This window comes from Mytilus trossulus, chromosome 7 (assembly GCF_036588685.1).
Source record: "Mytilus trossulus isolate FHL-02 chromosome 7, PNRI_Mtr1.1.1.hap1, whole genome shotgun sequence".
NCBI lineage: Eukaryota > Metazoa > Mollusca > Bivalvia > Mytilida > Mytilidae > Mytilus > Mytilus trossulus.
In genome coordinates, this window is record NC_086379.1 from 27,214,926 (window position 1) to 27,230,870 (window position 15,945).

The following is a 15,945-nucleotide window of genomic DNA, read 5'->3' on the forward strand; positions in this document are numbered from 1 at the left end:
TTTTTACGTACTCAAAACAGAACCGATTAAACATCTACACTTTTTCAGAGTGTGAACAACATTTGATCTCCCAACACATAAAACATTAACAATAAAAAAAAACCATATATATATATTAGCAGGAAACACAATCGATGGACTCTATCCATGCCGAATCAGACACAAGAACTCAAAATTATATTTGCTCATTCTCTACCACATAGCATTTATGAGTAAGATGGAAAAAAATATGATAGGCTCAATGTGAGTATATTGTTTCCGGATTAGGAAATGTTCTAGAGAACTCTATATTCGTATTCTAATACATAGAATATAAAAAAAAAGTGAGAAAAAGTGAGACAATTATGCATCAGAGACCAAAGGAAATTGAAGTAAACAACTATATAATTACTGCATTAACAGTCCTGTTAAGGATGTCAGACTAGTATAAAGCAGGTTTGATATACATATTTTATATCTGTATATAACTGAACACTTTTCTACTGGACATGAAGTACCAATCAATCTGTAGAAGGCGTACCATACTTTACCATGAAACGTAGATGAAATTCAAAATTTTTACACGAGGTTTTATCTCAACCTTTTTGACAAACCCGAAGAAAAAAAAACGCGATTATCGTGAGGGCATTCCGATGTATTGCTATCGCCTATATTTTCATTACGTAACAGTCGTTTTGAGTTTGTAACTGATCTATAAACATGATAAATACGCAGATATTAACGAGTGCAAAAAAGCATTCCTTATTCACGTCTGGTAATCTACATACGCAGAACATTTGGTTCTGCAATGAAAACCATGAGAGGATTTTCCGGTTGTGCTTGAGTGGAGCAATTGTCACCGCTTCAAAGGGTATAGACATTTCTAAATCGCAATTTTCTTATTCGACTGATCAAAATATTGAAAATCGGAGAATGCTATGCTGTGGTGAATACCTCAACAAAGAGATACATGTATCATTAACTGTTGTACGAATGAGTTGCCGAAAAAGTGACATTTAGATTTTGAAATGGTTCTACTAACAGACCTACAAGTTCAAATTTACTTTTTATTCGGTCAATTGGTATGAATGTCGTTTTGGGCGGCGTAGACGCTGTCCCGTGTTGATAGACATCTTAATCAATCTAAAAACCTCATATTTTCATTTTGTCATGCGTGAGGGGATCGGTTCTGATTGAGGACATCGTGAATGCGTGAGGGGACTTGGAATTATATCTTTATATATAAGCTATCAGTCGTTGAAAGTTGCCTCTATATGGTTAGACTGTTTATGAAAAAACAAAGGAGTAGGTCCGGTAAGGAGGGATTTTGGCCATACATTTCAGGTTCATCTTTTAACACATTTTGACCACTTGTAAAACACTTAAGTGTCTATTTCATTTGATTCAATTAGTTTATGTGAAAGATATTAACTAATTTAGTCATAAGAAACGATCCGATTCAAGCTCAAATATGAAAAACTACCAAATATGCCGAAAAATGTCACTTTTCAGGTGTTTTTTTTGTGAAAAATGAAAGTGGCCGCATCCGTGTTCATCCACAACCTTTATATATGTTATGTATCATCATCAAATACAACTTACATTTCAATATTAAGGATAAAAACGAATGCGGCCACTTTTATTTTACACGAAAACCGTCAAAAATTTAACTAAAAGAATTGTGGAGATTTTAGTAATTTAGCATGACTTAATGGTGCTACTGTATTGTCAAAAATATCCCATATTCATGTAGCAGAAGAATTTTTCTATCCAATAAATAGCTATAAGTTTACATTTCAACAATTTTGTAAAACTGCTATATTTTGGGGCCAAAAAGGGGTCTTACTGGACCTACTCCTTTGTGTGCATAAATAAAAATTATGAGATAGAATTTTGAAATTATAACAATAAATCACCAAGTTTTCTTTTTATAAAAAAAGTCTAACCAATAAATTTCAAATATGTCTTCAAATTCTAGGATTTTGGCAAATAATCGGTTAAGTTTACTACCACAATTTGATATTAATTAATGTTGTAATTTTCATTGTTATATCAGTATTGCAAATCTAATCCCGAATTTTGTCTATCCTTTTTTTGGAAAATTGTTTAAGAATTCATGTGACGTCACTTTGTGCGTTGATGGTATGGCTTACTCGGCTGTGCTGGTTTAGGTTGTTTTATGTATCCGTTTTTATTGTGTAGTAATTCACCGCTTCGATTTTATCATGTATATCTATTATATAGTCATTTTATAAAACTTCACTGGTTGAAAATTATGAATTATTCGAAATAAAAAAGATGTTGTTATTCCAGGCAGAAACCCTAGCGGTATTAGGCACAACTTTTTGGAACTTTTGTTCCTCAATTTACTTGTCTTAGCTTTCGAACTTTTTTCATTTGAGCGTCCCTGGTAAGTCTTGTGTGGACGAAAGACGCGTGTGACGTATAAGGTTTTTTTTTTAACCTGGTACCTTTTGTTAGCTATAATTGGCGTGTTTCTCTGTACTATATGTTCTCTCATTTATTTGTATTGTAGTCCTGTCATGTAATGTTGTCTTTAAATGATATATTTACCATTGCCGTAGAAGCGGGAGGTTTGGCATGCCACAAAACCGGGTTCATCCCACCATTTTTCCTTAAAATATCCTGTGCCAAGTGTGTGTGTTAAAGTTTAATGTTAAGTTTTAGTTTGTAGTCCGAATATGTTTTTCTCGATCGATTTATGAATTTCGAACAGCGGTGTACTACTGTTGCCTTTATTGGAGACATATTTTCAATTCATTGGTTAGACTGTTTATTCATATACAGAAAACTTTGTGATGTATTGTATAAATCAAAATATTCGAACAAATATAAAAATTTGTGTTTCAGCAGTCCATTTGTTTTTTTAAATACGCAATATAAGGGGAGTTAACTCTTTTCGTAAAAAAATATATACTGGGCTGATGAGCTGATATGAAATTTTTCAACTTTTATTTGTAGCTAGAAACAAATCGTTGACATATTTTTTCCTTTTATTGTTCGTAAAACATATCTTCCAACAATGTATTTCAAAATTATATTTCATTAATTTTGTTTATGCACACAAATGTGTTTGTTCATGAACAATCTGACCACATTATGCAACTTTCAAAGACTCATAGTTTGGAAATAATATTATAATTTCACGTCCCCTCACGCTTTCACGATGTCCTCAATCAGAACTGATCGCCTCACGCTTTCACGATGTCCTCAATCAGAACTGATCGCCTCACGCATGACAAAAATAAAATATGAGTTTTTTAGATTTATTAAGATGTCTATCAACACCGGACAGCGTACACGCCGCCCAAATCGACATTCATACCCATTGACCGAATAAAAAGTAAATTTGAACTTTATGGTCTGTAATTAGAACCATTTCAAAATTTAAATGTCACTTGTTTAGGCAAAATCTCGTGCGGCAACTGATTTTTTAGGAGTTCAACTCCACGTACAACAGTAAATGATACATGTATTTCTTTGTTGAAGTATTCACCACAGCATAGCTTTCTCCGATTTTCAATATTTTGATCAGTCGAATAAGAAAATTGTGATTTAGAAATGTCTATATCCTTTGAAGCGGTGACAATTGCTCCACTCAAGCACAACCGGAAAATCCTCTCACGGTTTTCATTGCAGAAACAAATGTTCTGCGTATGTAGATTACCAGCCGTGAATAAGGAATGCTTTTTTGCACTCGTTAATATCTGCGTATTCATCATGCTTATGGATCAGTTACAAACCCAAAACGACTGTTACGTAATGAAAATCTAGGCGATAGCAATACATCGGAATGCCCTCACGATAATCGCGGTTTTTTTTTCTTCGGGTTTGTCAAAAAGGTTGAGATAAAACCTCGTGTAAAAATTTTGGATTTCATCTACGTTTCATGGTAAAGTATGGTACGCTTTCTACAGATTAATTGGTACTTCATGTCCAGTAGAAAAGTGTTCAGTTATATACAGATTGATGTGATATAAAATATGTATATCAAACCTGCTTTATACTAGTCTGACATCCTTAACAGGACTGCTAATGCAGTAATTATATAGTTGTTTACTTCAATTTCATTTGGTCTCTGATGCATAATTGTCTCACTTTTTCTCACTTTTTTTATATTCTATGTATTAGAATACGAATATAGAGTTCTCTAGAACATTTCCTAATCCGGAAACAATATACTAAAATTGCGTGTGTAGATTACCAGCCGTGTTAATGATTGTTATAAATGCATCTATTCAATGAATACTGATAAAAATATTTTTGTTTAGAACAAATATTAAAAATATTATTTTTTTTTTTGCCGTTAGATGTATATATATAAATAGAAGTAAATCATCATTGATAATATCTATGCACACGTACCGAAAAGTTGTGTTAAAGCATGCGGAAGACTATATCAAGAACGTTTTGCGACTATCACGACAAGGACCGGTAACTCTGCATGAAAGATTGTTTTTGCGGGAAAATTTGAATGCCTACTCATATCCAATCTTTTAGAAAAATCTTTTTTTTTCAGAAGAGTGTCCACAATGCAATTGCACTGCACTATTATTAAAATAGAATAATAGAATGATATACAAATGGAAATTATGTATACATAATCATGTAACTATTAATATAATATATAACAACAAACCAGTGTATTCTGATTTGTATCACTACAATATAATAGTTATTAAGGTGAGGTTGAACTTTATGTCATTTATTCATCATCCACGCACGAACTTGTCTCAGAAAAAAATATATATCTGTACATTAACCTCAGTTTCATGTATAGAGATGCGAGTTTTTTCTGTGACAAGTGCTTTTGACCATACACAAGAACTTGAAGTCTTCCGATGTTCAGTATTTCAGTACCTTGGTTTATTATTTTCTTTGCCTTAAAACCACAGTTTGGAAACAGCTATCACACAAGACGAGTTCCAAGTCAATATACAAACCAAAGTCATTACCAAAAGTGAAAAGCTCGTATACATTTGTATACCATTCTCCGTCTGTAAATTTTGTTTTAATGTTGATGATAAATTACTAATATGTTTCACGTTTTAAATACAGGTGTTCCGTTTAATGCTATAAATGGTTGGGGTGAATCTGGTGATTTCGGATATAGCAAGACAGTTAGAGTGAGGGCATTTGTATGGGATTTTAAAAGTTTTGACCGTAATCCTATCATCGTGGAGCAAACGTCTTACATCAACAATGACAACTTTATATCTGTTCCACCTGGGTACTCTTTTCATGACAACAACTTGCTTTTGTTTTCGGTAAGCCAAAATAAACTCTTTCTAGTTATCTATTCAGTTTTTCTAATACACACTTTGTACTTACAGGTGTCATATGTAAAGCAGGATCTGCTTACCCTTCGGGGACAATCAGATCAACCCTGGCTTTTGATCGGGTTTGTGTTCCCCGGAACTTTAGCTTTCTTCGACTGCTCCTCTCTTCTTTTTAATGCACACAATGTTTGTTTTACGTATACGTTGAAACTAGCTCTTGTTTTTTAAAACAAAGTATTTACCCTTAATTCCGGTTTAGGTTAAAATTTTATAAGCGAATTTTAGGTTTCTTTGCATGAGTAGCGTACTGTAACTCTGTTTTGTGTTTTGTATTTTTTTCTATCACTTAATTGTCATCCTTCGAAAATATTTTCAAAGACGTGTTCAAAAACTACTAAACCGATTTCAACCAAAGTTAAATCAAATATTCCGTACGGTATTTAGTATTTAGTTTATGTTTTTTTTTTACGGCAATTCAACAAACACGGTCGCCATGGCTGAATTACTGCTCTGAATTGACGTTTTTTTGCCAATTTTTGTCTTTTATATCTTTATAACTTTTAAAGGCAACAATGATTTATTTAGCAATATAAGACTTTAAAAAACCAATCGGATATGACTGAAACTATTGTCTTTAAATGACGATTTTTAAAAATTAATTTTCTGACCTCGTCCGGATTAAACTGCCTAAAAGATCTCCTCCTCATATAACCAATTTCATCGAATGTTTTAATGAATGATCTTAGAAATAAGGCCGTTAGTTTTCTCATTGAATTGTTTAACATTGTCTTATCGGGGCCTTTTATGGCTGACTATATGCGGTATGGGCTTTGCTCATTGTTGAAGGCCGTACGGTGACCTATAATTATTAATGGTTGTGTCATTTTGGTCTTTTGTGGATAGTTGTCTCATTGGCAATCATACCACATCTTCTTTTTTATATTAGGTTGTATAGAACAAATGATGGCTAAAATTAGAAATAGAGGTTAATTAAGGCAGCAGTAGTGTCCCGTTGTTCCAAATACACGTTTTTATATTATCTTCCATCTTTTTGAATAGAGAAATCTGACAGAGGCAGATACATTCAAAACGTCAAGATCTATCTATGCCTAATTTGATTCAAAATGTCAGACGAGCTGTCTATTTTTACTAACAATATCAGACGGCTCCTTTATTAAGAAGTGTTGGTTTTTTATTGCACTTACAATGGCTATTTTGACAATTTTATATGTTTGCCTTAAATTTTCAGCCTACTCCTTTTTGGTTTTATTGTTGTCCTTAAATGAGGATTTTTACCCTTTTAACGTTTTGGGAACAAAACCAATAGCAGAATGATAGAAAGCGTAAATTATAAGTTAACATAGCCGTAGGCTGCTTATACGAGTTATTGCATTTATGTAATGAACTATACCAAGGTTTGCATTTTTTGACAAGTCTTCAAAAATTGAAAAAGAAAAATATAAAAACAAAATGATATGGTATGATTACCAGCAAGACAAGTACCAAATGACAGATATTATTCCACTTAACATCTATAAGTCACCAAACGACTTTCAACAATGAGCAAAAAATCCGCTCCCGAAATAACAAATATCGCCCATTTTAAACGAGAAAACTAAAGGCCTGATTTATGTATTTTATTTGAAGGCGCCAACCCTCCCCTTAAAATTGGACAGTTGTATAACAATACAAAATAAGTCCTAACTATAAACGTCAGTCGAAAAGGGCTTAACTCACCAAATTGATAAAAAGCAGAAAGACATACAACAACAACACAGACCGGATGTTTGTCAAAAATGTCTAAATGAACAAGATTTGCGAACAGGTCAATATACTCTAAAGTGTCAGTTGACATCGTATTTGAGTTATTTTTCTTGCATGACGGTGTTTATCCATTCTATGTGTTTAAGGCTAAAACTATATAATAATGTATCATTTATTTCCCTATTTGTGCTGTCACTATGGCATGTTTCGAGTGAACGTATTAATTTACACAGAAAAGTAGTTATACAACTGCTAACAATGACAGGATTATTCATCAATTTCAGATAAAAGCAGAAAGTGGAAATAATCAGGGTTACCAGTTCTATCCAGCTGGTTCATCTATGACAGACGGAACGACAGACAGTAATAATACAAAGTTTGGGTCATTAGTTTATGGCTTTACTGATGACAAAATTTACTATTGGACACCTAATTTCAACGCATCAGGGTGTGTTCTGTTATTGGATGGTTTATGGGGTTCACAGAATCAACAACACTGTCTGAGTGCAAATGACGTAACACTGATGATAACGTTAAGTGTGCTTGAAGTAGAAGGTATGTTATGCTTTCCCTCTTTCAACCATTTGACATATTTTGCATCACAACCCTCATTTCATTTGCTCACAATTATATATAACATTTCTGCCTATAAAACAGGTTAGAAGTAGATTCAATATACATATAGTTTAACTAACCAGGTACTATTTTATAAACATACTTGCATTACTCTCTTCCCTTCACCCATATTACATATAACCCCATATTGAGAACCGAGTACATAGTAGTTTGGAATTTATATCTTTAAAACAAATAAAATACAACTTACATAAGTCCGTCATCTGGTGCGTTATCTTAGTTAAAAGTTTTAAAGTGTATTGTACTACGTTTGGCACAAATTAAATCAAAATTACAAAACATTTTTTTTCAGTTCCACGGTCCGTGTATATCTGCGTCCATTTTTCGTTTTGATATATCAAAAACAAAAATCAACAAGAGGCTCTCAAGAGCCTGAATCGCTTACCTTAATTCTTTTGGTTAAATCTCGCATCAATGATTATTTTGGCTTTTCAATTTATTTAAATGTTTTTTGGATCGTCCTATTTTCTTCAAAAGCAAAAAAAAATCAATTACTCCGATGTTCTATTTTAGCCATAGAAGCTATGTTTCTTGACATACAAGGAAATAAAATATAAAATTTATACTAGATACTATGAAACTCATTTAGCCTAAGTTTGACTGAAATTGATACAGCAGTTTCAAAGGAGAAGATTTTTTAAAGTAAGTCAACATGATGAACAAATTGTGAAAAAAGTCTTTAAAGGGCAATAACTCCTTAAGGGGTCAATTGACAATTTTGGTCAGATAGACTTATTTGTAGAACTTACTTTGCTGAACATTATTGGTCACTTTAAAGTTTATCTCTATCTATGATAATATTCAAGATAATAACCAAAAACAGACAGATCTTGACCTGATAAACAATTTTACCCCATGTCAGATTTGCTCTAAATGCTTTGGTTTTTGAGTTATAAGCCAAAAAACTGCATTTGACCCCTATGTTCTATTTTTAGTAATGGCGACCATGTTTGTTGATAGATCAAAAATTCGGATACAATTTATAAACTAGATACCCTAAGGAACATTCAGTTACAGTTTGGAAGTATTTGGCCCAGTAGTTTGAGAGGAGAAGATTTTTGTAAAAGATAACTTAGATTTACGAAAATGGTTAAAAATTGACTATAAGGGGCAATAACTCCTAAAGTGGTCCAATGACCATTTCGGTCATGTTGACTTATTTGTAAATCTTACTTTGCTGAACATTATTCCTGTTTACAGTTTATCTCTATCTATAATAATATTCAAGATAATAACCAAAAACAGCAAAATTTCCTTAAAATTACCAATTCAGGGGCAGCAACCCAACAACGGGTTGTCTGATTGATCTGAAAATTTCAGGGCAGATAGATTTTGACCTGATAAACAGTATTACTCATGTCAGATTTGCTCTAAATGCTTTGGTTTTTGAGTTATAAGCCAAAAACTGCATTTGACTCCTATGTTCTATTTTTAGCAATGGCGACCATGTTTGTTGATAGATCATAACTTCGGATACAATTTACAAACTATATACCCTAAGGAACATTCAGTTAAAGTTTGGAAGTATTTGGCCAAGTAGTTTCAGAGGAGAAGATTTTTGTAAAAGATTTCTAAGATTTACGAAAAATGGTTAAAAATTGAATATAAAGGGCAATAACTCCTAAAGGGGTCAACTGACCATTTCTGTCATGTGGACTTATTTGTAAATCTTACTTTGCTGAACATTATTGCTGTTTACAGTTTATCTCTATCTATAATAATATTCACGATAATAACCAAAAACAGCAAAATTTCCTTAAAATTACCAATTCAGGGGCAGCAACCCAACAACGGGTTGTCTGATTCATCTGAAAATTTCAGGGCAGATAGATCTTGACATGATAAACAATATTACCCTGTCAGATTTGCTCTAAATGCTTTGGTTTTTGAGTTATAAGCCAAAAACTGCATTTGACCCCTATGTTCTATTTTTAGCAATGGCGACCATGTTTGTTGATAGATCAAAACTTCGGATACAATTTATAAATTAGATACCCTAAGGAACATTCAGTTAAAGTTTGAAAGTATTTGGCCCAGTAGTTTCAGAGGAAAAGATTCTTGAAATAGTTTACGACGACAGACTACGACAGACGACAGACGACGGACGACGGACGACAGACGACAGACGACAGACGACAGACGACAGACGACGGACGACGACGGACGCCAAGTGATGGCATAAGCTCAGTTGTCTCTTCGGGACAGGTGAGCTAAAAAACGATAGTGTTTTCATTTTTTGTTTTTGATATCTTAAAAACCAAAATGAAAAACGAAAGTGTCTTCATTTTTTGTTTTTGATTTCTTTAAAAAAACCAAAATAAAAATCCAATTGTTTTCGTTTCTCATTTTTTATTTCACAAAACAAAAAACAAAAAACAAAAGTATTTTCATTTTTCATTTTTTGATTTCTCAAAAACTAAAATCGACAAATGAAAGTGTTTTTATTTTTCATTTTTGATTTCACGAAAACAAAAAACGAAAAACGAAAAATGAAAGTGGATTCAATTTATTATTCCCACACTGGTCATTCAAAAGATGACAATGTTGTCATTTCTCATTCATTTAAAGGTGCTTTATTTAGAATAGGGAATGAAACTATAACAATGTTGTCGATTTTGTTACATACTTTAACAAAAAGGGTTAACATAGTGTTTTGTTTATAATTTAAATCATTTCTCGGTTTATAATTTAAAATGTTGCCTTAATTGTTGTACAGTCATTGATAGTAAATATTGCCAATTTGTAAACACCCCTGTGTTCATTCAACATAATGTAGACAAAATAGACCGCATGACTTCTGAATTGAACTACGGTGTGAAATAATCAAAGACTTTTAATATACATTGTTTATATCTTTGATAAAGAATAAATTATTATATTTAGATATTAAACGAATCACAAATTTAAATTGTACAATTTTATATTATATAAAAGTGGTACGAATAAATAGATTGACGACAACATCACACTAACAAGGGAGTTAACTACTTTTAAAACTGACACGAAAACTAGCCCGGTCGACCTTAAAGTATACATAAACAGCGGTTGTCAGATCAATATTATTTTAATCAAAGAAAATTTCGACGGATGCAAAAGTCTTTATCAATCTAAATAATTAGGGTGTATGATCTTCACTTTTCAGTTTGAAGAGGTTGATCTAAGATGAAAATACAGAAGCGTAACAAGCCTCTATTACAAAAAAGCAAACTATATTGTTGGCGAGGGAAGGGATGAAGGACCCCAGAAGAACTGGGTAAAAAAATGATACAAAATCTTCCGGACCTTTCCTAATCTAAAGCGCAAATTTTGTCTTACTTATTTTATTATGTTCTGGTCTCGTAGCGAAATATATAGCACCTCGTAAGATGGACAATTTTAGTTAAAGGGGTCTTTAATTCAATTTGACTACTTTAGACAAAAATATCATTTCTGGACAAGATATACACAGAGTTTTGAAGGATTCGACATGTCACTGAATTTCTTGAACATATATAAATGTTAGTCTCCGTCAACATAAGATAAGATATGTTTTTTCAGATGAGACAAAAAGTATGAATTATTGAAATGACAATTACATAAATTATTCTGAAATGTTCATGATTTACAAGTATTTTTTTTATCGTAATATGGTTGATGTAATGAGTCGCTGCTTTTAAATAACACAAAAAGTCATGCTATTACCTTCATATGCTTTCCCCTTCATACGAACAAACAAGGTCTTGTAGAGAGTCTGATGTCATTTGTCCTTCAAAGAATACTGGCTCTTCAATGTAATTTTGACAAATTTCTAACCAAACTCACATGGCGTGCCTTTATTTGTGTAAGAAACATTTGTCTAAACGCAAAAATTGGTTGCTATAGTAAACGTGCTTTTACATGTTTCCCATTAATACTGGCTCTTAAATGTAAATTTGACAAATTTCTAACCAAACTGACATGAAACTTTTATATATAGCAACTGTGTAATAAAATTTGAATTGATTTGCGTTAAAATCGAACTTGCATTTTAAGTCGTATAACGCAGTAACAAACGGCATGCACTGTCAACATCATCATGTGCTAATGCTAGATTATGCTAGATTATAATAGTTAAGAGTGACTTGATTTTGTTCCAATGAGGTTGCATACCGATCGAAACCACACAAAATAGAAGTGGAATAAAATCTACTATAGGCATGAATGATCGGCAAACTGGGTCAAAGGACGCAACAGTGGTGTGAACAGGAATACATCGTCTTTTGTCCTTCAAACTGCGAGTTGAACCAGTCTGAATACATACGTCTACAGTTTTGAAAATTGAAGCATCAAGAAATAATGGACAGCCAGATCAAGAACACCAATATCATTTGATCAGATAACAATTACATCCTTACTGTTTTTTCCACCAAAAATATCAGCATTATGAAAAGTATAGAACAATCATTGTGGTATTTGACTCTTCATGGTTACAACGTAAAGTTGGACAGTTAATAAAATTACGATCTGACGGCTTTTAAGCAATATCAATTAAGCTATGGTGTTATTCGCGGCTTTAAAAGCGTCGCCGATGGAAATGTCGCTTGTAAATTAAATGTTCAATTGACATTGTCCTTGTTTAGAAAAAATAACTTGTCATCCATGTAGTTCTTATCAAGTTTAGCCTTTAGTTTAAAGGAATTACAGTAGGTCTTACTACTGATATTTGGTATGAAAGACTGACACATTATCAACATTGATAAAAAACAAGAGTCTTTTTGTCACGAATAAGGTCTTTGTTTATAATTTTATCTACACTTTGTGTAATTTGATCTTTACCTACGCAAATATGTGGTCAAACAATTTGCATGATAAACTGCAAGTGAACTATTTTTTTTACGATAAAACGATATGGATACGTAAAATATGAAAAAAAAATCGTGCACAGAAGACTAAGTTTATGATATATGTATGCATTGGTTCAAGAATTGGATTAACATTATTTAATTACACCAATCACTCGTTTCATATGACTTTAAAACCTGCGATACTTAACTATGGTTAAACAAGTTTTACGTATCATTATAGGGATCACCGAAACAAATCAATTAATGAACACGACTCATTGTTGTAGCATATTTATCAGACTTTTGTTCTAGACTCTATTGCTTTCTTAACATTTGAGCAAATACAAAATTGCAGGTTATGTATGTGCTGAAATCCAACTCCAGACCACCTTTCCTAGGCAGGAGACGCGACCAGTTTTTACGAACTTGTAAAAAGTAAAATCACAAAAATACTGAACTCCGAGGAAAATTCTAAATGGAAAGTCCTTTATCAAAATCAAAATCTCAAAAACAACAAACGAATGGACAACAACTGTCATATTCCGTACTTGGTACTTGGTACAGATTCAGTTCACGTTGGTAACGATCTGCTGATTTGTTCCGAAAAAATGGGCCCTTGTCTTTGGAGATACGGACTTTCATTCTCCAATTTCCACCCCAAATATGGCTTCAGTTTAAGGAGAGTTTTAGTAATGTGTTTGTTGGATGACTTGTATTCTATCGCACTGACAATTGTTGTATGTTAACGACACCATGGCATGTATTTTAACCAACTCTGTAAACTCATACATGTACAAGCCATAAGCTAAGGAATTGAGTAACCTCTAAACGTCCATACAAACATAATGCATAACTTAAATTTAAACAATTAGTGGAATATTTATATTATATTTCTTCGGTACTGGAATGAAAATATGGATTTTGCTGTTACACAATTTTTAAAACCATTTTAAATTTCAGGAATGTCATCTCCCTCTGATTCCTTGCCCGGCTTTGGGTATACTTTGTTTTACCTTATTCGTTGATACTTTTTCATTCTTTTAGTTAGCTTTGGATTTTAAAATAGTTTTGCCTCCAACATAACTGAAAAGACCGTATATGGAAAATATAAAAACACATACAAAAAATACACATCAGACAGCTCCTTAAACTTTTTATACATGTTATATCTATGTCATTGTATTTGGTAGCATAATAAAGACACTGGTGTATGTGTTTAAAACAAATCGTGTTCCCCTCCCCCCAAATAATCCTCATATGTATCGTTACAACCTATGTTTATCCACGGTAGTATGTATAATAGTACTTCCATTGGTGATTTAAAGCTTTAGCGTATAATAACAAATAGAAAAATCCATGAACTCGCTGGTATTGCTTTAGAATTCAAAATACCTTCTATCTTTAAAAATGAAGTTGAAATATTCCGTTACTAATTGCAAATTGTCTAAAGAGATATAATCTTTAAAGTAAATTATAATATTTTATGACTCAAATGGAGTTTGAAAGGCACATAACAAATTTTGGTACAAAAAGAGGACCCTCAATCAGCATTGAAGCATTTCATGAATATTAAAAAAAAACAAAAAAACATGAGTGCAAGTGTCAAATTAGATTTACTTGTGCTCAAATAATTGTTTTGCAAATGAAATTTCAGTAATAAATGGAAATCAAGCTGGTTTTAAAAAGGGATATTCAACTGTAGATTGTATTTTTGTACTTCATGCACTAATTGAGGTGTCTTTCTTATTTGGCAAACAAACTTTTTTGAACTTTCTGAAAACATTTAGATACCGTATCGATCTGGTTTATGGGGAAAACTTCGAATTAGGAATATTAAAGGAAAGTGCTTCAAAGATATTTTTAATAATTACCAAGGAATAAAACCACGTGTAAAATACGATGGATATTAGTCAGATGATTTTTCCCTGTCTAGCAGGTGTTAGACAGGGAAAGAATGTATCTCCCTTTTTAGTTTTTTACTTTTTCTTAATGCCTTGAGAACTACTTTAAGAATCTATATGGAACTCCACTTGAAATTGTTGAGGAGAAGCTTCAAAATGATTCGCACATTTATTTGATTTTTTTAATTATTTGATATATTATATGCAGACGATACTGTAGTTTTATGCGAAACACACTTTTTGAGTTATCAGGGTATATTGTGATTAGTGGTAATTAGAGGTAAATTCAAATATAACAAATGTTATTGTATTTAGCCTGAGAAAAAGTTTTGATTTTTTTTATAACAAGACAAAGTATTTTAAACTTATTTTATTTTTCTTTAATTGTAACGGTACTCTTACGATACCAAAAAGAAACTTATTGACCAAGCTCAAAAATCGTGGCATTTTTTCTATCGAACTGTTGGAAAATCAAAAACATTTCAAATACTATAAAATTGAAATTATTTGATTCTATGATAAAACCAATTATCTTATATGGGGTTCTGAGGTTTTGGGTAATTATGTTTTGCAATTCATTGAATAGTTGCATTTAAAATTTTGCAAAAAAAATTTTAAAAGTTAGTAATACTACACTTAACTTTATGGTGTATGGAATTGACAAAATTTCCTTTGCAAATACGAGGTTAATGTCACTGATGAGTCTTTTGTAGACGAAACGCGCGTCTGGTGTAAATACAAAATTTAATCGTGGTATCTATGATGAGTTTAATTCGTACTGGTGTAAAGTTGTAAACAATAGCAGTAAACTCAGAAGCACTCTGTAGTGGCTGCTGTTATCAAGGGATCAATTGTGTAAAATCGATATTTTACAACACTGGTTTTAGATATATTTTTATGAATCAGATTGGCTTTTGTGTTAAAAATGATCTTGACCGAATGTTGAGTAATCAGTTTATTACCCCATGGTTTGGCGATATAGCAAATTCATTTGGAGGATAATTTCATGGGATATTGATAAAGGACTTTGGATTAGAAACATATCTGATCAGACCATCTGAACAAAAATAGAGGCTGGGTAGCAAAATTAAGGACATCGAACTTACGTATTCCAATCGAGTTGGCAAAATATACCTAGACAATAGATAATATGTACTCTATGTCATGAAGTTGATAGTGATGAGTTTCATGTTTGTACGTCAACATGATTCTATTGTTAATAACAGAAACTAGATACATCTAACATACTTTTTCTCTCATTACATTAGAATGGAATTTTTATTGTTTGTATGTGATATTGATGTCTACAAACACCTTCAGTTTTTATGAAGAAAACTGCTTGTTTATTCTAAAATATTGTACAAATTGATTTTTTCTGTGTTTAAATAGTACTGCATACTAATTTTGTCATTTCATTATTAATGCTTTATACTTCGACCTTATATAACACATTTATGTGTTTGAGCGTTATCAATAAATCTTATTTTAATAAAACAATTTTATATCAAGTTCGGATGTGGAAATTATCCATACAAGTTGAACGCTCATCAATTTTTGAATATA

At 32.1% G+C, this 15,945-nt stretch overlaps 1 protein-coding gene across 1 annotated transcript in view; it reads left to right on the forward strand.

Annotated features, from left to right (window-relative positions):
* The window catches only part of LOC134726310 (uncharacterized), a 38,457-nt gene that overhangs the window by 9,828 nt on the left and 12,684 nt on the right, over window positions 1-15,945 (forward strand). Inside the window, exons 6-7 of the mRNA XM_063590710.1 lie at window positions 5,059-5,267; window positions 7,328-7,598. Coding sequence (XP_063446780.1) covers window positions 5,059-5,267; window positions 7,328-7,598 — 480 coding nt within the window. The remainder of the gene's footprint in view (window positions 1-5,058; window positions 5,268-7,327; window positions 7,599-15,945) is intronic.